The sequence below is a fragment of the Heterodontus francisci genome, chromosome 11 (genome assembly GCF_036365525.1).
Source record: "Heterodontus francisci isolate sHetFra1 chromosome 11, sHetFra1.hap1, whole genome shotgun sequence".
Lineage (NCBI taxonomy): Eukaryota > Metazoa > Chordata > Chondrichthyes > Heterodontiformes > Heterodontidae > Heterodontus > Heterodontus francisci.
Window position 1 is genome coordinate 44,987,223 of NC_090381.1, and position 23,429 is coordinate 45,010,651.

The 23,429-nt window shown below is 41.7% G+C and overlaps 1 protein-coding gene across 4 annotated transcripts in view; it reads right to left on the reverse strand.

The window, feature by feature from the left end:
• LOC137375240 (calcium-binding protein 39) overlaps positions 1–23,429 on the reverse strand; it is a 145,715-nt gene that overhangs the window by 19,825 nt on the left and 102,461 nt on the right. For 3 of the 4 annotated variants that reach the window (XM_068042093.1, XM_068042091.1, XM_068042092.1), the window contains 5 exons: positions 17,866–18,075; positions 9,508–9,672; positions 2,564–2,682; positions 614–782; positions 223–282 (listed from right to left, as the gene is read on the reverse strand). In XM_068042093.1, coding sequence (XP_067898194.1) covers positions 223–282; positions 614–782; positions 2,564–2,682; positions 9,508–9,672; positions 17,866–18,075 — 723 coding nt within the window. The remainder of the gene's footprint in view (positions 1–222; positions 283–613; positions 783–2,563; positions 2,683–9,507; positions 9,673–17,865; positions 18,076–23,429) is intronic. The other variant, XM_068042094.1, reaches the window with a different exon arrangement.

Genomic DNA, 23,429 nt, shown 5'->3' on the forward strand with positions numbered 1-23,429 from the left:
TCCATGCAAATCCAGTGCTGGATAGTGGATGATACAAAGATCTCTCAATCTCCTTTTCTCTTCTCCCTTCCCATCCTTTCAAACAAAAACTAGATGTTATTGTTTTTTTTTAAAAAAGGACCGTGCCTTTAAAGTGCCATTTTAAAAAGGCAGAGATTAAAAATGTAATCGCAATTCAAATTTGTCCCCTCCCACTCCCTAAAGCAACATACTTTTACTTACTCGATCATAATACTGTTCCAAAAATTCTGCACTCAGTAGTTTGTGTCGTGTAAGTAAATCCTGGAAAGAAATCACACAACATAGTATGACTCTGCAATTCACTACCAGACCAAAAATAAGCACAATGGCACAAAATTAAATCACATTATAAATATAGAACCAGTTAGGCAAAGACTGGGCTACCTTACAATGCTCAGGGAATGTCAAACCTTTGCCAATTACATAGCTCTTGTTCAATAGTGCAAACATTAGTTGTAGTTATCCAAACTATTTAATATTCCGCATTAGGTGCTTAACATATCTTGTGCATTTTCCAGAACAAAAAAACCCCACAAGTGCCTTCAGGTGATTTAACAAGGAAAAAAACTTCAGAATATTACGTGTGAACTACCTTGAATGTGGCAAATGCATCTGAAGCAATGTCAAATGTTGACATTTCCACATATCTGAAGAAATCATAAAATGGCTCAGACCACAATATAATTTTTGCCAATGGTTCATGCCGGATACATTCCCGCAGCATAATACCGCAATTAAGAGCAATTTCTGGTGATTCATACCTACAAAAAGAGAGAATTCTTTATGATACACCAAAAATTCAACTTTATCCATACCTTGCAATTTCAGATAATATTTTATAACAGATGACCAAATGACATATCCCTACAGTGTTATCTTGGTTTATTCTGATTTAATGCATCAAGATTGGGAGTTTTGCAAAGAACAATGCTTTTAGCAAGTTCCACTGTAAACCTTCAATTGAACTTTTGATTACTGATTAACTTGCATGTAGTTCCCTTTCATGAACAATCTCAGTGCAATGAAGCAAATATGAGTACAGCATCAAATTTTCTTTCACTTTCAGGAATCTACAGTATTATTTGTTAATAAGAAACAAAACTTGAAATATAAATTGTAACACTGCCATCTCACTTATGCATGCTAAAATAAATACAAGGACTTAAAACTGCAAAAAAGCCTTTACAGCATTATAACAAAAGCAAAATACTGCAGATGCTGGAAATCAGAAATAAAAACAAGAAATGCTGGAAATACTCAGCAGGTCTGGCAGCATCTGTGGAGAGAGAAGCAGAGTTAACGTTTCAGGTCAGTGACCCTTCTTCAGAACTCACTTTTACAGCATCACTGGAATACTGCCTCTAGCAAACTTTGACACATCCAAAGTTGGACAGTTTAACTTTATGGTTAAAAATTCTACCTGGGTAGAACAAAATGCACAATGTTCTAAATTAATCCAGTTTAATAAGTATGAGCAAAATTACTTCAATGTAATAAAAAAAAAACCTAGGCTAGTTAACACAGTACAAGATCCCTCATGCATTAAATTACTCTATTAGGAGTCTTTGGAATGGCTTAGAACACTCAAATTCCAGTTTAAAGGAGTAGAATTTTACATTCTGGAAAGTGTGACACAATAGCTAAAGACCACCCCCCACCACACACTTAAAAAAAAAATAAAGGGACGAACACAACTAACATGATTGCTGATGCACTGATTCACTTTTTGGATTTTCAAACTAACTTTCCTAGACTGGGGAGCTAATAACAAATACTTCACTGTCACAGAAATGCTTACCAGTTTGCTTCTCGAACATTATGATTACAGTTCAAATAAACTAGCATGAATTACTTGTAATAATTAGAGCTTGCAATCTACATCAGTAATAAAATATTTTCCTTGTGTGGAGGTTGGGTTAAAAGGTGGAAAAGCAATTATGCTCAATATATAATTCTGTAACTAAGATAGAGGTTAAACTCAGTAGGATTGCAGAATTCATTGATAAGTGGTTGTGAATGACTGCTACAAAGACTGTGTATTTAACAATTATTTGAATCCAGTTGTGAGCATCCTGAGAAATAGACATTTAGAAACTAGAACGTGCCGAGCAATTTAAAGTCAACTGTAAATTGAATAGGTTATATTTTGAAGGCAAATTAGTATGTCAAAAGAACTCCAGCTTCTTTGTTTAAACTTGAAGCACTCAGTTTATACAACAGGAGCGTGTTTGTAAGTAAAGTTTGAGCAGTAAGTAGCCAAACACCATATCCCACAATTTTGGCTACACCATTCTTCTTGTGCCTGTCAAGCATTGGGTATACTGTCACAAAGCCCAGGCGGATGTCAATGCAGGCGATGTTTGCCCAAAAAATAAAGCATGATTAATTTTAATCTATTTATTTTTAGAAAAGACCATTTGTAAATTAAACCTCGACAACTCTCCTCTTTAATGGAAATAAAAGGGTACATTGTAAGAAAATTATTCAAAAGTATCTGCAACAGATCAAGAGTTACAAATGTACAAGAATATATTCCACACACCCTTTCAGTAACATGAACAATATATTTTGCTGAGTACAGATGTATTCCACTGTTGGGGTCCGGGTGCCAATCTGCCTTCTCAGAATGTTATTGAAAATCTGAGCCACGTCTTTCTTGCCCTGTGAACAGCGAGAAAGAAAAGTCAGTCCTGAACTACAGCTGATGAAGGAATCAAAACTGGAGGCATGCCATAGCTTTGCAATGATACTAGTCCACTTGCTCTCACTCAAAAGTTTTGGCTTCTGGCAAATAACCAAAGACTGTAGCATAGATAATTTATTTTTATTAATTTTATTGTGCTAAACATAGGACAAGTTCAGCTTTTCCACCCTCTTCCCACTGAAAAAGCAACACTTGCCATATCCTCCCACCACAGATTAACTTTCAATCCATGTAACTGCATGCAAAGACAGAAATTCCACTGCTAGATTCCTAATTTTCTTTCAGGCAAACACACCAACGTTCATCAACACCACCCTTGGTTTCTCAATACAGGAATACTGGAAACATCATGCAGTGTAAAATAACCTAGGAATAGCTGCCTTGAAGACATCTTTATAGAGTGACTGTTGTGCAGCAGAGTTGTTTTTCCACAAACCTGCCTTAAAGGGGAAGTAAAGAAAGGCACTTTCAGTATTAAGAGGTGCCTCATCGCCTATTATTTAATAGCCAGATGAATATTAAATGCTAACGATAAGACCTGAATACAATTTAGTGTCTAAATCACCTTCAAAATAGAGTCATATTCTTAAATCATGATTCTAGCACCACGGGACCTTAGCTCAGAATCACCTGCATTAATAAATGGAGGCATCAAATCAAGGGTTCTGTACGTGACCCATCAATGCCCGTCATGAATTCTTGGGAGGGTGGGGTGGGGGTGGGGGGTGCAGAAAGAGGGGTGATATCAATCTGAATCAATATCAGAGGGTGAAGTTTAAAGCTGGGCTTGCAGTAAGGCATCAGCAATTCTACAATTACAAAGTTACAAAGTATTTACAGCACAGAAACAGATCATTTAGTCCAATCAATCCATGCCTATGTTACACTCCACATGGGACTCCTCCCGCCTTTCTTCATCTAACCCCAGCAACATATTCTTCTATTCCTTTCTCCCTCTTCTGTTTATCTAGCTTCCCTTTAAATGCATCTATGCTACTTGCCTGAGCAACTACTTGCGGTAGCAAGTTGCACATTCTAACCACACTCTGGGTGAAGAAGTTACACCCGAATTACCTATTGATTTATTAGTGACTCTCTTATATTTATGGCTCCTTGCTCTGCTCTCACCTGTAGGTGGAAACATCATCTCCACATCTATCCCTGGTCTAGTCTACAGATCACTTAGGAGGGGAAAAAGACCCTGAAGACCATCTACCAGTCCTATCCATCTGCTTTGTTTGCCATCCCAAAAAACACTATCAGAATTAATGGGAACTTATGGAAACAAAAAATATTTTGCTGCTTTGCTGCTATTAAATGTAATAAGTTGATGTGTTTCTTTTTATTAAAGGAGGTTCATAAAATGGTGCGATGTCAATTCTCAAATTGAGTGAAAATATGACGAAAGAACTAGTTATAAACTTTAGGAAAAAGCCAGTTAATGATATTGTTCCCATGAATCTTGCTTATAAAACTACTTTGTTGTCCCTTGCGCTTACGATGACTCATGCCGCACACATGGCAGCCTGTCTGGCTGTGTGATGGCCTGTTCTCTTGCACGGCCTTGGTGAATTGAATTTTAAATCATCCCACAGACCACCTGCGCAGACTACACTTTTGAAAACCACTCATCTACCCGACCAAACAAAAGACCTCCATCAGATCACCCCTCAGCCTTCTATCTAGAGGAAAGGGCCCCAGTCTGTTCAATCATTCCTGATAGGTATAATCTCTCAGCTCTGGTATCATTCCAGTAAACTGTTCTTGCATCTCCTCCAGTGCCTCTTTATAACATGGAAATCAGAACTGTCCACAGTACTCCAAGGGGGCTCTAACCAAGGTTCTATACATGTTTAACATGACAGCTTTGCTTTTCAATTCTATCCCTAAAGAAATGAACCCCAGTGCTTTGTGGTATGTCAAAGGCCTTTTGGAAATCCAATCTATAACTTCTACTGCATTATCCTTATCTACCCGGTTACTTTTTCAAAGAATTTAATCAGGTTCATCAAGCATGATCTGCCCTTTTGAAATCCATGCTGACTATTAAATTTACAATTTCTAGATGCTTTTCTAATATACCCTTTCGTAAGCAGTCCATTATATTTCCTACTACCAACATTAAGCTATCTATAGATCTATAGTTCCCTGGACTTTTTCATATCTCCTTTACTACTGGCACTATTCCCTTTCTAATGAATTTTTAGTTTCACTAACTTCTTTTAATGTGCGTGGTTGCAATCCATCAGGACCAGGGGCTTTATCCTCTCTAACTTTGATTACTTTATCAATTATCTCCCCCTTTTCTATCTTAAATGTCTTTATATCTTTTCTCATCACTTCTAATGTCATATCCACCATGTTAATCTCCCTGGTAAATACCAAGGCAAAAGTAGTTATTTAATATTTCTGCCATTTCACCATCATTACCTGTGAGTTACTGTGTGTCTGAGCGCCCCCCACATGTCCTGATTTTTCTTATTATTGACGTGTTTGTAGAATATCTTACCCATTTCTTTTCATATTCCTTGATAATTTTGTAGCTTCTCTTCATCTTCCTAATTGTTTACTGACTTTTTTCTTAACCTTTATGTATGCCATCCTGTCCTTTATTGTCTATGTACTTAGTATATGGCTTGGCCATGTGAGCCGCATGGAAGATGGCAGGATCCCCAAAGACACATTGCACAACGAGCTCGCCACTGGTATCAGACCCATCGGCCATCCATGTCTCCGCTTTAAAGACGCCCGCAAACGCGACATGAAATCCTGTGACATTGATCACAAGTCGTGGGAGTCAGTTGCCAGCGTTCGCCAGAGCTGGCGGGCAGCCATAAAGGCGGGGCTAAAGTGTGGCGAGTCGAAGAGACTTAGCAGTTGGCAGGAAAAAAGAGAGGCGCAAGGGAAGAGCCAACTGTGCAACAGCCCCGACAATCAAATTTTTCTGCAGCACCTGTGGAAGAGCCTGTCACTCTAGAATTGGCCTTTATAGCCACTCCAGGCGCTGCTCCACACACCACTGACCTCCTCCACGCGCTTACCCATTGTCTCTCGAGATAAGGAGGCCAAAGAAGAAGAACCTAGTATATACTTCTTTTCAGTTTTTCCCTTTTTTTTTTTAAATTCATCTATGGTGTGTCATTACTGACTGATTGCCTCTTGCTTTTTAGTGGGATATACGACCATATGAATTAGAAGGCGACCATTCAGCTCCTCTATCCTGGTCCGCCATTCAATATGATCATGGCTGATCGGTTTGTGTCTCGAATTCCCCACCCCCAACTACCCCTGATAACCTTTGATTCCCTTGCCCAACAAGAATCTATCTATCACCGCCTTAAAAATATTCAATGACCCCGCCTCCACCACTTCTGCGGCAGAGTGTTCCAAACTTGCACAACCCTCAGAGAAAAAATTTCTCCTGATCTCTGTGCTAAAAGGGAGACCCCTAATTTCAAAATAGCGCCCCCTAGTTCTGGACTTCCCCACAAGAGGAAACATCTTTCCCACATCAAGACTTTGCAGGAGAATATATACTTCAATCAAGTCTCCCCTCACTCTTCTAAACTCCAGTGAATACAAGCCCAGTCTGTCTAACCTTTCCTCAAAAGACAACCCACTCATTCCAGGTATCAATCTAGCAAACCTCCTCTGAACCACCTCCAATGCATTCATATCCTTCCTTAAATAAGAGACCAAAACTGCACACAGTATTCGAGATGTGGTCTCACCAATGCTCTATATAACACTTTTATTTTCAATTCCTCTCGTAATAAAGGATATCATTTCATTAGCCTTCTTTATTACTTGCTGAACCTACATATGAACCTTCTGTGACTCATGCACTAGAACACCTAGATCTCTCTGCACCTCGGAGTTCTGCAGTCGTTCTCCTTTTAAGTAATACTCTGCTATTTTATTCTTCCTGACAAAGTGAACAACTTCACATTTTCCCACATTATAATCCATCTGCCAGATTTTTGCCCACTCATTCAACCTATCTATAATCAGTGGGCAAGCTCATGTCCTCTTCACAACATACTTTCCTACCTATCTTTGTGTTATCTGCAAATTTAGCTACCATGCCATCGCTCCCTTCATCTAAGTCATTGATATAAATTGTAAAAAGTTGAGGCCCCAGCCCAGATCCCTGTGGGACTCCACTCGTTACATCCTGCCAATCAGAAAAGGACCTATTTATGCACGCTCTGTTTTCTGCCAGCTGATCTTCTATCCATGCTAATATGTTACCCTCTACACCATGAACTACTACTCTGCACAATAACCTTTTATGTGGTACCTTGTCAAATGCCTTCTGGAAATCCAAGTACAGTATGTCAATGGGCTCCCCTTTATCCATGGCATATGTTACTCCTTCAAAGAACTCTAATAAACTGGTTAAAAACAATCTCCCTTTCCACAAAGCCATGCTGACTATTCCCAATTACCTTGCGTTTTTCTCAATGCCCAGCTATAGCCTCCTTAATGATCTATTCGAACACCTTCCCCATGACAGACGTCAAGCTAACTGGCCTATAGTTACCTGTTTTCTGCGCCCACCACCCCCCCCCCCCTTTAATTATATTTGCTATTTTTCAGTCTGATGGAACCTTTCCAGAATCTAGCAAATTTTGAAAAATTAACACCAATGCATCTACTATCTCACTAGCCACCACTTTTAAAACCATAGGATGAACCCATCAGGACCGAGGAACTTGTCAGCCCGCAACTCCATCGGTTTGGTAATATATTGACAAATATTGACATATTTCCCACTACTCTATTGATCACAATTTTAAATGCTCCCTACTGCTCTTCTATTTCTGTTTGTCAGTAAATTTTCCAGTTCATTTTCCCCAGTTCCATTCTCATCCCTTTAAATTCAGCATTTTTCTAATGTATTCTTTAGTCTTTGTCTTACGTCCTTTTCAATCTTTATCTTAAACCTTATGCTGAGATTGCTATTGCCTAGATGTTCCCCTACACTTACTTCCCTTATCTGCTTTGGCTCATTTCCATTACTAGATTAATCAGTGCTTCCTCTCGTTCATCTATTAAAATACTAGGCAAAAAGGAGAACTGCAGACACTATAAAAATTTGATTCCCTGTACCCCTCTTCTTGCCAGTTTATTTGAGGGTTGTTAAAATCTCCCGATTATTCAAGGATTACTCATTTCACATATCTGTTTACATATTTCTTCTTCCACTTACTTTTTACTTATTACATAATTAATGTACAATGTTTACACAGCATGTTGGGCTCTTCCAGGATCAAACAGAACAGAGCCTACATATTAGAGCCAAGAGAGTTGAAAGGAAGATGAAGGCATATCTTTTGGCTGAGTGAAGCCTTTTAGGAAATCTAAAGTATGTTTGGATGGCTGTGTGAAAGTTGGTCTCTCAATCTCCTGAGGAAACATTTTCTAGCACCCTTCTAAGTACTTAAAAGCTGCAGTTGAGCTAGGAGAACGAGCTGAAGCTACTTTACTTATGTTCCACACAGACTTCATGAATGTTAATTACTCGACCAGTTTGAATACTGGACTATATCTTATTTAAAATGGTTTTAATATGTTTACTTATAGGATATTAGAAATGATTGTTACTTAATCTAATGGATTGTAATCATTTACAATTAAAATATTGCCGTAAACCAATATCAGTATCAAGTTATTTTCCACATTCTCCCAATCTATTAATTATTCAAATGATTAAGTGCACAAGTAGCTCAAGTAAAAATTAACTAGAAACACAGTAAAATACTAGCCACTAAAGGATGTAAAAAACAATTTGCTGCAGGCAACCGTCTTTAAAAACTGTTTTAGCTGCTCAGCACCAGAGGCAACAGGATTTTGTCAAAGTGGATTCGTTGCCCGACCCTTCAAACATCTTACTTTGAAGCAAGAGGTCAAATATAAAAAGGTGACATACTTAAATGTGTTTTGCAAGACATCTTTCAGGCTTTTGTCTGTGCTTTCCCCATACTAAGCCCCTTTCCATTAGATTCCTCAAAAAACAGGAAGAGTTGATTCATGGCAACAACCCTAAGATAATAGCAGGCACCCAGGCAATCCAGTAATTAGAGAAGGAACAAGCCTACACAGCAAAAGTAGTCCAGTAAGGAATTAATACCTTTAGGTATCAACTTATTTTGGCATCATCTACCAAGTTTGAATTAGAGTAACCAGTGGGTGCTCTGCTAAGGGAAACACATGTTTAACCTGAACATTGCAATGACACAACCAAGTTGATCTTCAATATATAGTACCTTCACTTGTTTAAAAACAAGCCTTAGGAGTCAGTTTTTAATGAACCAGAGCAGCTCACTACTAATGAAACACCTGAAAGTGGGTTGACATGAAGGTCTCCCAAGAGACAGAATATTTAAGTGACAAAGGAATGCCTTAATCCTGAAAATGCTGCTTCTTTCCCTTTAAGACAGGTTAGTGGAAAAACAAATCTGCCGCAGAAAATTGTGAACAACCATTAGCAAATTTCATTGACTTATTCATTGGATCTGTACAGATGCCGGCCAGGAGTTGTTCCCAATCTTGAATCCTCCTTTTGACATATCTAAAAGGACTACTGACCATCTGTGGGGATGTCTAGAGACTATATTCTGTTCCTTGCTGAATTAATTTCTCAGAGAGAACATCCATCCTCTCGAACTCGAGTGCTTAATACATCTTAGTTTTATCAACATTGGCAGAACAAAACTTAAATATTCTGTATGTTTCAAAATCAAAATTACTTCGCATTTGAAGGTAATTTTTCTTCTCACCTCAAAGTCAATGAGCTGTAAATCTGCTATCAAAGTACTGAGGAGGCCACTGTTGTACAGCTCCTGAGCCAGTTGTGCCACCGCTTCTGTCTGGGGTTCTTTCTCATTTGTACCATACAAGATCTCCTTCATAGCTACCAGATTCTTTGATACCTCTTCTGTGGCCTAGACAGAAAACAAAGGTTTAGAAGACAGATGCTCCCTTACAAATAACTAAATACCTTAAGGTCACTGATGTACAAAACTATTGAAGTTCAAAAAAATGGTACACATCTGAAAGTTACTACAAGTCACTTTTAATGTCTCTGAGATTCCCCTCCCGAGTGATTCTGGTTGAAAGCTTGGTTTTCCAGTCAGACAGGAAAGTGCCATTTACCATTTTGAGCAATCAGTAACAGGTTAATTGGTGCTCAGCTCCACTACAAGAGTTTAGGTCTGCAACGTAGTCAAAGGTAAATTGTTTATCTTCAGGCCATCAAAAGCAGCTTCTCATAGGGCAGACAAATCATCTTGGATTGACTATGCTGCCGAGCAACATTGAAAGATTTTTTTTTATTCATTCATGGAATGTGAGCGACGCTGGCCAGGCCAGCATTTATTACCCATCCCCAATTGCCCTCGAGAAGGTGGTGGTGAGCTGCCTCCTTGAACCGCTGCAGTCCATTTGGGGTAGGTATACCCACAGTGTTGTTAGGAAGGGAGCTCCAGGATTTTTACCCAGCGACAGTGAAGGAACGGCTATATAGTTTCAAGTCAGGATGGTGTGTGACTTGGAGGGGAACTTGAAGGTGACGGTGTTCCCATGTATTTGCTGCCCTTGTCCTTCTAGTAGGTAGAGGTCGCGGGTTTGGAAGGTTCTGTCTAAGGAGCCTTGGTGCATTGCTGCAATGCATCTTGTAGATGGTACACACTGCTGCCACTGTGCGTCTGTGGTGGAGGGAATGAATGTTTGTAGATGGGGTGCCAATCAAGCGGGCTGCTTTGTCCTGGATGGTGTCGAGCTTCTTGAGTGTTGTTGGAGCTGCACCCATCCAGGCAAGTGGAGAATATTCCATCACACTCCTGACGTGTGCCTTGTAGATGGTAGGCAGGCTTTGGGGAGTCAGGAGGTGAGTTACTCGCCTCAGGATTCCTAGCCTTTGACCTGCTCTTGTAGCCACAGTATTTATATGGCTACTCCAGTTCAGTTTCTGGTCAATGGTAGCCCCTAGGATGTTGATAGTGGGGGATTCAGCGATGGTAATGCCGTTGAATGTCAAGGGGCGATTGTTAAATTCTCTCTTGTTGGAGATGGTCATTGCATGGTACTTGTGTGGCGCAAATGTTACTTGCCACTTATCAGCCCAAGTCTGGATATTGTCTTGGTCTTGCTGCATTTCTACACTGACCGCTTCAGTATCTGAGGAGTCACAAATGGTGCTGAACATTGTGCAATCATCAGCGAACATCCCCACTTCTGACCTTATGATTGAAGGAAGATCATTGATGAAGCAGCTGAAGATGGTTGGGCGTATGACACTACCCTGAGGAACACCTGCAGTGATGTCCTGGAGCTCAGATGATTGACCTCCAACAACCACAACCATCTTCCTTTGTGTTAGGTATGACTTCAGCCAGTGGAGGGTTTTCCCCCCGATTCCCATTGACCTCAGTTTTGCTAGGGCTCCTTGATGCCATACTCGGTCAAATGCTGCCTTGATGTCAAGGGCAGTCACTCTCACCTCACCTCTTGAGTTCAGCTCTTTTGTCCATGTTTGAACCAAGGCTGTAATGAGGTCAGGAGCTGAGTGGCCCTGGCAGAACCCAAACTGAGCAGGTTATTGCTAAGCAAGTGCTGCTTGATGGCACTGTTGATGACACCTTCCATCACTTTAATGATGATAGAGAGTAGGCTGATGGGGCGGTAATTGGCCGGGTTGGATTTGTCCTGCTTTTTGTGTATATGACATACCTGGGCAATTTTCCACATTGCAGGGTAGATGCCAGTGTTCTAGATGTACTGGAACAGCTTGGCTAGGGACGCGGCAAGTTCTGGAGCACTGGTCTTCAGTACTATTGCTGGAATATTGTCAGGACCCATAGCTTTTGCAGCCATCAGTCGTTTCTTGATATCACGCGGAGTGAATCGAATTGGCTGAAGTCTGGCATCTGTGATGCTGGGGACCTCAGGAGGAGGCCGAGATGGATCATCAACTCGGCACTTCTGGCTGAAGATCGTTGCAAATGCTTCAGCCTGATCTTTCACACTAATGTGCTGGGCTCCGCCATCATTGAGGATGGGGATATTTGTGGGGCCACCTCCTCCAGTTAGTTGTTTAATTGTCCACCACCATTCACGGCTGGATTTGGCAGGACAGCAGAGCTTAGATCTGATCCGTTGGTTATGGGATCGCTTCGCTCTGTCTATTGCGTGCTGCTTACGCAGTTTGGCACTCAGATAGTCCTGTGTTGTAGCTTCACCAGGTTGACACCTCATTTTGAGGTATGCCTGGTGCTGCTCCTGGCATGCCCTCCTGCACTCTTCATTGAACCAGGGTTGGTTTCCTGGCTTGATGGTAATGATAGAGTGGGGGATATGCCAGGCCATGAGGTTACAGATTGTGGTTGAGTACAATTCTGCTGCTGCTGATGGTCCACAGCACCACATGGATGCCCAGTTTTGCACTGCTAGATCTGTTAGAAATCTATCCCATGTAGCACGGTGATAGTGCCACTCAACACGATGGACAGTATCCTCAATGTGAAGGCGGGACTTCGCCTCCACAAGGACTGTGCGGTGGTCGCTCCTACCGATACTGTCATGGACAGGCGCATCTGCGGCAGGCAGTTTGGTGAGGACGAGGTCAAGTATGTTTTTCCCTTGTGTTGGTTCCCCCAACACCTACCACAGACCAAGTCTAGCAGCTATGTCCTTTAGGACTCGGCCAGCTCGGTCAGTAGTGGTGCTACCGAGCCACTCTTGGTGATGGACATTGAAGTCCCCCACCCAGAGTACATTTTGCGCCCTTGCCACCCTCAGTGCTTCCTCCAAGTGGTGTTCAACATGGTGGAGTACTGAGTCATCAGCTGAGGAAGGGCGGTAGGTGGTAATCAGTCGGAGGTTACCTTGCCCATGTTTGACCTGATGCCATGAGACTTCATGGGGTCCAGAGTTGATGCTGAGGATTCCCAGGGCAACTCCCTCCCGACTGAATACCACTGTGCCACCACCTCTGCTGGGTCTGTCCTGCCGGTGGGACAGGACATACCCAGGGATCATGATTGCAGTGTCTGGGACATTGTCTGTAAGGTATGATTCCGTGAGTATGACTATGTCAGGCTGTTGCTTGACTAGTCTGTGGGACAGCTCTCCCAACTTTGGCACAAGCCCCCAGATGTTAGTAAGGAGGACTTTGCAGGGTCGACAGGGCTGGGTTTGCCGTTGTCGTTTCCGGTGCCTAGGTCGATGCCTGGTGGTCCGTCCGGTTTCATTCATTTTTATTAACTTCGTAGCTGTTAGGTACAACTGAGTGGCTTGCTGGGCCATTTCAGGTAAGGACAGCAGATTTCCTTCCCTAAAGGGCATTAGTGAACCAGATGGGTTTTTATAACAATCGACAATGGTTTCATGGCCATCATTAGACTAGCTTTTAATTCCAGATTTATTAATTAAATTCAAATTCCACCTTCTGCTGTGGTGGGATTCGAACCCATGTCCCCAGAGAAATACCCTGGATTACTAGTCCAGAGATAATACCACTACGCCACCGCCTACTCTAATAGGCAGACCACTGTCCCATCCCATGATCTTAAGTTTAGAGTGCCTAAAGTATTGTTTTTTTTTTAATGTCCCCACAAGTAGTTTAAAAATAAACACCAATTTTATTTCAACATTTAATTAACTTTTTCATTGTCTTGATTTCAATTTAAAAAATGATTAAAAAATTCAACCGTATGATTGCATTACAAAGATCCTTAGTTCTAGGGAGAGATTTCTGTAGGGGCATAATTCCTTTATCCATCTAAATAACAAGGGAGAATAACAATGGTGATAAGTTTCAATTAGATATTTCTGCAAGCCAATTAGGAAACCAGCTTGATTATCTTTCCTGTAGCAGTTGAGATATGGTACCATATAAGAAAAAAGTTCTAACAATTTGTATTTACATAGTGCCTTTAACCTAATACAACGTCCCAAGGCGCTTTCCAGGACCATTATAAAACAAAATATGGCACTAAGTCACATAAGGAGCTAAAGGCAGGTGACCAAAAGCTTGGTCAAAGAAGTAGAGTCATAGAGTTATACAGCACAGAAACAGACCCTTGGCCCATCGTGTCTGTGCCAGCCATCAAGCACCTAACTATTCTCGTCCCATTTTCTAGCTTGGCCCGTAGCCTTGTATGCTTTGGCATTTCAAGTGCTCATCTAAATACTTCTTAAATGTTATGAGGGTTCCTGCCTCTCCCACCACTTCAGGCAGTCTGTTCCAGATTCCAACCACCCTCTGGGTGAAAAGATTTTTCCTCAAATCCCCTCCCCTTACCTTAAATCTATGCCCCCTGGTCATTGATCCCTCCGCTAAGGGAAAAATTCTCTTCCTATCTAACCTATCAATGTCCCTCATAATTTTGTATATCTCAATGAGGCCCCCCCTCAGCCTTCTCTGTTCTAAGGAAAACAACCCTAGACTATCCAGTCTCTCTTCATAGCGGAGATGCTCCAGCCCAGGCAACATCCTGGTGAATCGCCTCTGCACCCTCTCCAGTGCAATCACATCCTTCCTATTGTGTGGTGACCAGAACTGTACAGAGTACTCCAGCTGTGGCCTAACTAGCGTTTTATACAGCTCCATCATAACCTCCCTGCTCTTATATGCTATGCTTCGGCTAATAAAGGCAAGTATCCCATATGCCTTCCTAACCACCTTATCTACCTGTGCTGCTGCCTTCAATGATCTCCGGACAAGTACACCAAGGTCCCTCTGACCTTCTGTACTTCCTAGGGTCCTACCATCCATTGTCATACAGTCATAGAGAGATACAGCACTGAAACAGACCCTTCGGCCCACAGAGTCCACGCCGACCCATTTACACTAATCCTACATTAATCCCATTTTTCCTTCTCACATCCCTATCTTCCCTCAATTCTCCTGCCACCTACCTACACCAGGGACAATTTATTTTACAAAAGCCAATTTACCTATCAACCCGCAAGTCTTTGGCCTGTGGGAGGAAGCCGGAGCACCTGGAGCAAACCCACGCGGTCACAGGGAGAACTTGCAAACTCCACACAGGCAGTACCCAGAACTGAACCCGGGTCGCTGGAGCTGTGAGGCTGCGGTGCTAACCACTGCGCCACTGTACCGCCCCTGCGCCATTGTATATTCCTTGCCTTGTTAGTATTCCCAAAATGCATCACCTCACACTTCTCAGATTAAATTCCATTTGCCACAGCTCCACCCATCTTACCAGCACATCTACATCGTCCTGTAATCTAAGGCTTTCCTCCTCACTATGTGCGACACCACCAATTTTCGTGTCATCCGCGAACTTACTTATCATACCTCCTATATGCACATCTAAATCATTAATGTACACCACAAACAGCAAGGGTCCCAGCAACGATCCCTGTGGTGTACCACTGGCCACAGGCTTCCAATCGCAAAAACCAACCCTCAACCATTACCCTCTGTTTCCTGCCACCAAGTCAATTTTGGATCCAATTTGCCAAATAGCCCTGGATCCCATGGGCTCTTACCTTCTTAACCAATCTCCCATTCGGGACCTTATCAAAAGCCTTACTGAAGTCCATGTAGACTACATCAACAGCTTCACCCTCATCTACACATCTAGTCACCTCCTCGAAAAATTCAATCAAGTTAGATAGACACGATCTCCCCCTGACAAAGCCGTGCTGACTATCCCTGATTATTCCCTGCCTCTCCAAATGGAGATTAATCCTGTCCCTCAGAATTTTTTCCAATAGTTTCCCAACCACTGATGTTAGACTCACCGGCCTGTAATTACCTGGTTTATCCCTGCTATCCTTCTTGAATAATGGTACCACATTTGCTGTCCTCCAGTCCTCTGGCACCTTTCCCGTGGCCAGAGAGGATTTGAAAATTTGTGTCAGAGCCCCTATCATCTCCCTTGCCTCACACAACAGCCTAGGATACATCTCATCTGGGCCTGGGGATTTATCCACTTCTAAGCCTGCTAAAACATCTAATACTTCCTCCCTCTCAATGTTAATATGTTCAAGTATATTGCAATCCCCCTCCCTGATCTCTACACCTACATCATCGTTCTCCACAGTGAAAACAGATGAAAAGTAATCAGTTAAAACCTCACCAATGTCCTCCAGCTCCAGACACAGATTGCCATTTTGGTCCCTAATGGGCCCTACTCTTTCCCTGGTTATCCTTTTGTCCTTAATATACTTATAAAACGCCTTAGGATTTTCCTTTATATTGACCAATGTTTTTTCATGCCCCCTCTTCGCTCTCCTAATTACCTTTTTAAGTACCCCCCTACACTTTCGATGCTCCCCCATTGATACTTCTACCACTTGTCGAGCTTCATTCCCTAGGATTAGGTCCAGTACTGCCCCTTCTCTTGTAGTACTTTCCAAGTACAAGCTCAAAAAACCTCTCCTGTATGCATTTTTAGAATTCTGCCCCATTTAAGCCTTTTGCACCAAGACTATCCCAGTTGATATTAGGTAACTTGAAATCCCCTATTACCACACCTCTCTGAGATTTGCCTGCATATCTGTTCCTCTATCTCTCCCTGACTGGAGGCCTGTAGTACACGCCCAGCCAAGTGATTGCCCCCTTTTTGTTTTTAAGTTCTACCCATATGGCCTCATTTGAGGATCCTTCTAAGATATCATCCCTCCTTACTGCAGTAATTGACTCCTTGATCAACAGTGCAATACCACCTCCTCTTTTATCCCCTCCCCTGTCATGCCTGAAGATTCTATACCCTGGAATACTGAGTTGTCAGTCCTACCCCTCCCTCAGCCATGTCTCTGTGATAGCAATATCATAATCCCATGTGCTAATCAATGCCCTCAATTCAGGTTTTAAAGGAGAATCTTAAAGGAAGAAAAAAGATAGAGTGGAGAGGTTTAGGTAGGGAATTCCAGAGCTTCAGGCACAACCACCAATGGTGGAGCAATTAAAAATCAGGGATACTTAAGAGCCAGAATTAGAGGAACGCAGATTCTGAAGGTTGTGGGGCTGATGAGGATTACAGAGATTGGTGAGGCCATGGAGGGATTTGAAAACAAGGGTGAGAATTTTAAAATCAAGGCATTGATTAATCGGGAGCCAACGTAGGTCAGCAAGCACAGATGGATGAACAGAACTTGGTCCAAATTTGGACAAGGGCAGCAGAGTTTTGGATAACCTCAAGTTTACGTATGGTGGAACACGGATGGAATAGTAAAGTCTCAAGTAACAAAGGCTCTGAAGGACTCAGCAGATAAACGGAGGCAGGGCAGAGTCAGGCAATGTTATGAAGGTGAAACTAGGTGGTCTTAGTGATGGTGCAGACATGTGGTCAGAAGCTTCAGCTCAGGGTCAAACATGACACCAAGGCTGCAAACAGTCCAGTTCAGCCTCAGACAGTTGACAGGGAGAGGGATTGAGTCAATGACTCGGGAGTGGAATTTATGACAGGGACCAAAGACAATAACTTTGGTCTTTGCAATATTTTGTCAGAGAAATTTTTGCTCATCCAGTACTGGATGTTGGACAAGCAGTCTGACAATTTAGAGACAGTGGAGGTGTTGAGAGAGATGATGGTGAGGTAAGCTGGGTGTTGTCAATGTACATGTGAAAACTGATGTCGCCGAGGGGCAGCATGTAAATGAGAGAAAGGGGGGGATCCGAGGATAGATCCTTGGGGGGACATCACAGGTAACAGGGGGGGATCGCCACTGCAGGAAGAAAGCAGTTCTCATTGTCATACCATCAAGTGACCACCTGCAAAATAATTTTTTGCAGCTACTAAGCAAAGCAATGAATGGGATTTGTAGCAAACTGAAGCTATTTAGTGAACTATACAAAAAAAGCCTCCAGGGTTTACCAACTTAGCATTTACACATTTTCCTTCCTTCATTGCATTAGCCAATAGCTCTAAAAAGAAAAAAACATTTCCAATTAAACTTAACTGTGTAAATTCACAGTAAACACAAGTTATGCCTGTTATTTGTCCAATTTTAATTAAAAACTAATTAGTTTAAAAATAATTTTTTAATGTTAGTTACCAAGTGATTAATTTAAAAACTGTGCAAATCATTCGCTACAATGCACCACAGATGTGTCATCCATCACCAGGGAAAGTCTAAAGTGGGGTAAAAAAAAATCCATTAACTGATAAAACAACAGTCTTGTCTAGCTTCTCCTTCCCCAATGCAACAGTGTGCCGCTTTGGCCATGGTATTTTCTTGGCGTCCTTAGATTTGTCACCAAGCTGCAGTTCGTTTGCAGAGTAGCTGGATAACAGATTGCGCCTTGTGGGTTGCTGACTGGAGGCACTTATTAAGGCTGGAGCACTCTGAATACAATGTAACCCTCCTGCTGGCTGTGGGAGCAAGAGTTTATAAAACAGCACATCAGAAAGAAAAGCAAGTAGCAAAGCACATCAATCAATAAATGCAAAGAAAAAATGCAATAAAAAAATGCAATAATGGGCAGACAAACTGATCAGACTAACCAGGAGGTGTACTTTTAGGATTTCAAAGCTTGTCTCATCAGTGCTGCCACTTATTTTAGCCTCAAACTTCAGTTGTGGTAAAATATACATTAAAGGAATCGAAAAGAAATCACCCTATTGCTGGAGGTCAAAATGTATGTAGTGTTACTGGTTCTCAATTTGAAGGCAAAGGAGGTGAATGGGGGAATACATTTTGCCCAAACTACTTTTGACAAGAAACACAGTTAAAAAAAAATTGCCATTTAATATTTTCCTGGTGTCCCAGAGACCTTAGAGCATGGATTTCCTTCCTGCAACTCTTTTGTCTCAACTGTTTCCTCTGTCCATCTCATGCCCTTTGGATGCTCTCCTTCTCTCATTCCCTCTTTTCACTCTCCCTCCCAACTGCCTCTCCTGCCCCCCCTTCCATGCCTTGGTCCAATTAACTGCTGCCTTCTAACTCTGCTCATCAAATCTGACACTTGGTCTTAAATGTCACGGGAGATTGACAAGTGGAATTTAAAATGCAATATTTGAATTTTCAGGAAAATACCCAAAATCTGTAATGAAATTGTATTGATTAGACTTTCTTTCTAGTGAAAGAATTAAACTTATCTGGCAAACAAAAAAAATCAGGAGGGCAGACAAGTTTTTTTTTATAAAAGCAAGTTTTCCTGATCTGGAATGCACTATCTGAAGCAGATTCAATAATATTCAAAATGAAATGGGATAAATACTTGAAAGGGAGAAATATACAGAGCTATCGGGAAAGAGCAGAGAAGTGGGATTTTCAAAGCTCTTTCAAAAAGCTGGCATAGGCACAATATCTAAATGACTTTCTTCTGTGCTGCAGGTTCCTATTCTATTCTACCTCACACTCAGTGGAATGGCTTCCAATTGCTCAGGAGGGTCGAGAGGCTTTTACACAAATTTGAAGTTGCACTCTGTCACTTGAAATGTACCTATTCCAGAATACTCCCATAACTCAGCACCAGTGCACCTACCCTTGGGTATTCAAAAAGCATTAAAATTGACTTCATCTGTTAGGAGGGTGAATGGTAAATATAAATGGAAAAGGGAAAGCTTTTTGAACAAAAAGTACTTACATATGCTTCCCCTTTATACACAAGTGGTGGGGATAAGAGAAAGGGCAGAGGCCCGCAAGCACAGCGCAAGGGGTAGAGGCCCAAGAGCGGTGGGGATAGAAGTAACAGAATGCATACAACCAATAACCAAGGAGTGATGTAACAGAAAAGCATATAAATGATTGGTTGGTGAGTATTTTTTTTTGCTCTTTAAGCTAGGGCAGTGGTTTAAACTAAGAGCAGGGAAGCTATAACTATTAAATCAATAACCACTTAGATAAACTAGTCAATAAAAGTAATAATTCATTAAAAACATAATTGAATTAAAACCATAATTAACCTTGAATATATAAAAAAGGTTAGAGAGAGATGGCCAGGTCTATCATAAGTGGGAGTTGGTGGAGGCCAGAGAGATCCTGGGCAGTCTCATCTCCAGTAAATGACTAACACGTGGAACTGCAGGTAGTAGCTTAGATTTGGTCGGTGGTCAGAAACAGCTGGATATAACTGCGAGTCAGGCAACTATGGGGACCATGGATGCTGTGATGGGGGAGCCTTAGCCTCTGATCTTGTCCAACTGGTACCTATATGGATGAGAACAAAGACTGCAGGGGCAATTTGACCATAGCACCATTGTACAGGAGGCCATTCAAGGGGGGGGGGGGGGGGGGGGGGAGTAAAAAGGAACATGGTAGGAGATATCATTGAGGGATACTGTTCTCTGCAGCTGCAACTGGGAGTCCTGAATGCCTACTAAGTGCCAGGGTTAAGGGTACCTTCTTGTGGCTTGAAAAAAACTTGGAGCATGGGTGGGAAATCCAGTTGTCATGGGCCACATAGGAATTAACGACATAGGTAGAACTAGGAATGAGGAGCTAGGTTCCAAATTAACAAGATGATGCTACCTAGCCAAGTATAGGGTCAAACAGATCTGGGATTTGAATGGGTGGCTCAAAGAGTGGCGTGGAAGACAGGGGTTTTGATTCATGCGCACTGACATCAATACTGGGGAAAGAGGGAACTGTTCCATTGCAACGAGCTCCACTCAAACCGGGCTGGGCTCAGTGTGCTGACGAATCGAATAACTAAGGCTGTAGGTAGGCCTTTAAATTTTTTTTATAAAGGGAAGGATTAAAGAGAAAAATCAAGATAGAGCCGTGTAGCGATTTGGGTAAAAATCAGCAGATTGCTCGACAGGAAGGGACAGTGTTTAATGGTAATAGTGCAATGAATAAGATTGAATCATAGAAAATGGTCAAAAGTTAGAATTAAAGGCACTTTATCTGAATGCACAAAGGATTCATAACAAGATAGACTCATTAATAGCACTAATAGAAATAAATGGCCTGTTGCAATAGCCATTACAGAGACATGGTTGCATGCTGATCTTTCAAAAAGACAAACCAAATGGAAAGGGGATTGGAGCAATAGTTCTATAATAAAGGATGACATAAGGACAGTAGTAAAAAAGGATCTGGGCTTGGAAGATCAGGAAGTAAAAGCAGTATAGGTGGAAGAAATAACAAGGGGCAGAAAATATGGTGGGAGTAGTTTACAGGCCCCTCATACAGTATCCACCCTGTTGAACAAAATATTAATCAAGAAATAAGAGAAGCTTGTAACAAAGGTAATGCAATAATTGTGGATGACTTTATCTTCATGTAGACTGGACAAGTCAAATTGGCTACAGGAGATTGGAGGACGAGTTCATGGATTGCATTCAAGATGGTTTCCGAGATCAGTATGTTGTGAAACCAATCAGAAACAGGCAATTTTAGATCACTCCTTGTGTAATGAGAAAGGGTCAATTAACAATCTCATAGTAAGGGATCCACTGGGGAGGAGTGATCAGAATACAATGAATTTCATATCGAGTTCAAGAGTGACATACTCAATACTGAAACTAGAGCTTTAAACTTAAATAAAGCCAAATACATAGATATAGAGGGCGAGTTGGGTACTCAGATTCAAAGGTATGATGGCTGAAAAGCAACGGCGAACATTTAAAGAAATAATTCATGATTCTCACCATACATTCCACTGAGAAATAAAAACTCCACAAGAAAAGTGATCCATCTGTGGCTAACTAGAGGTTCAGGATAGTATTAGAGTAAGAGGCTTACAATGTTGCCAGGAATTATAGTAGGTCTAAGGATTGTAGAGTTTTAGAAAACAGTAAAGGATGAACAAAAAATGATAAAGTGAGAAAACAGAACGAAAGTGAACCAGCAAGGAATATAAAAACAGATTCTACATGTATGCTTAAAAGGTGGACAGTAGCACAAATTAAAGTGGGTCCCTCTGAGGCTGAGACAGGAGAAAATATAATTGTGGCTAAGGAAATATTTTACAGTCGAAGACACAAAAGATACCAGAAATAGTAGGGAACCAGGGGTTTGATGAGAGTGAACAAATTGAAGAAAAATTACTGGAGAAATTAATGGGACTGAAAGCCAATAAATCCCCTGGACCCGATGGCCTACATCAAAGAGTTCTAAAAGAGGAGGCTACAGAATACTTACAATCTATAAAGACTTAGAATGAAGGGACTGAGTGTAATATATCCAAGTTTGCTGATGATACGAATCTCAGTGGGAAAGTACACTGTGAGGAGGATAGCATCTCAGAGTCTGCAAAGGGATAGAGACAGGGTACGAGAGGGCAAGAAGGTAGCACATGGAGTATAATGTGGGGAAATGTGAGGTTATTCACTTTGGTGGAAAGAAGTTTATCACAATTTTTAAAAACTATTAAACGTTGGTGTTCAGAGGGATTCGGGTGTCCTTGTATGCAAAACAAAGTTAACATGCAGGTACAAGAAGCAATGAGGAAGGCAAGTGGTACATTGGCCTATAATGCTAAAAAGGCAAGGCCGGAACAGGGAGGAGCGGTGCAGCGTACAAGGCGAGGCCGGGCACACAGCAGTGTGCAAGGTGAGGCCGGGGCAGAGGGGAGCGGAGCAGCGTGTGAGGCCAGGCACAGAGCAACACTGTGATCAGACTGTGAGTTGGCACCGAATGGGAGGAAAATAAAAAATATCACAAAGTAATGTCACTAGACAAGGCATCACGTTGGGTAAGAATACTGATAAGCTTTTAATTTAAATATAATATAGTCAACTATAAATTAGGACTAGATCAATTAATTAGTATTAAAAATGACTGAATTGGCTTTAGTTGATCATATAATTACAATGTGTTCAATTAATTAGATCCTAGGGGATAAAATGTTAAAGAATAGTAACACTAAAGGGTTCTGAATTTTTCAGTAAATTAAAATCTGAGATATAAAAGTGTTAAGTAAAACATGTAAGTTAACTCCCTATAAAGTGACGTCAGCACAAGGGAGCAACTGATTGGCATGCAGCTGGTGAGTTTATTTATTTATTTAACTCAAGTTTAATTCTGTTAAGTCAGTTAATAGTCTAATAAGTAGAGGCAATGGAAGGGCATCTCAGACCCGCTTCTTGTGTCCTGGACAACCATACATGCAGAACGTGTCATCAGCTGGAGTAGCTCAAGCACCAGGTTTTGGAGCTTGAGCGGCAGTTGGTGTCACTGCAGTGCATCCATAAGGCTGAGAGCTTCATGGATAGTGCATCTGGGAGGTGGTCACCTCACAGGTTAAGGGTGCGCAGGCAGAGAGAGAATGGGTGACTGCCAGGCAGTCATGGAGGATCAGACTGGTAGTGCAGGAGTCCCGAGCGCATCTCTCTTTCCAACTGGTATTCAGTTCTGAATAGTAATGATCGATGGTTTCTCTGGGGAGTGCAGCCACAGCTAACTCCATGGCAGGCTCAGCTGTAAGGGGACAGGAGATAGACTGGAAAATCAATAGTGATAGGGGGATTCTATAGTTAGGGGAACAGACAGGCATCGCTGCGGCTACAGATGTGAATCAAGGATGGTACGTTATCTCCCTGGTGCGAGGGTCAAGGATGTCACTGAGCAGCTGCAGAGCACTCTGAGGGAGAGTGAACAGCCAATGGTCATGTTCCGTATCAGTACCTATGACATAGGTAGAAAGAGGGAGCGGTCCTGCTGGCAGATTTTAGGGAGTGATGAAAGACACTAGCAAACCGGGCCTCAAAGATAGTAATCTCTGGACTACTCCCAGTACCACACACTAGTGAGTACAGAAATAGGATAAACTAGATGA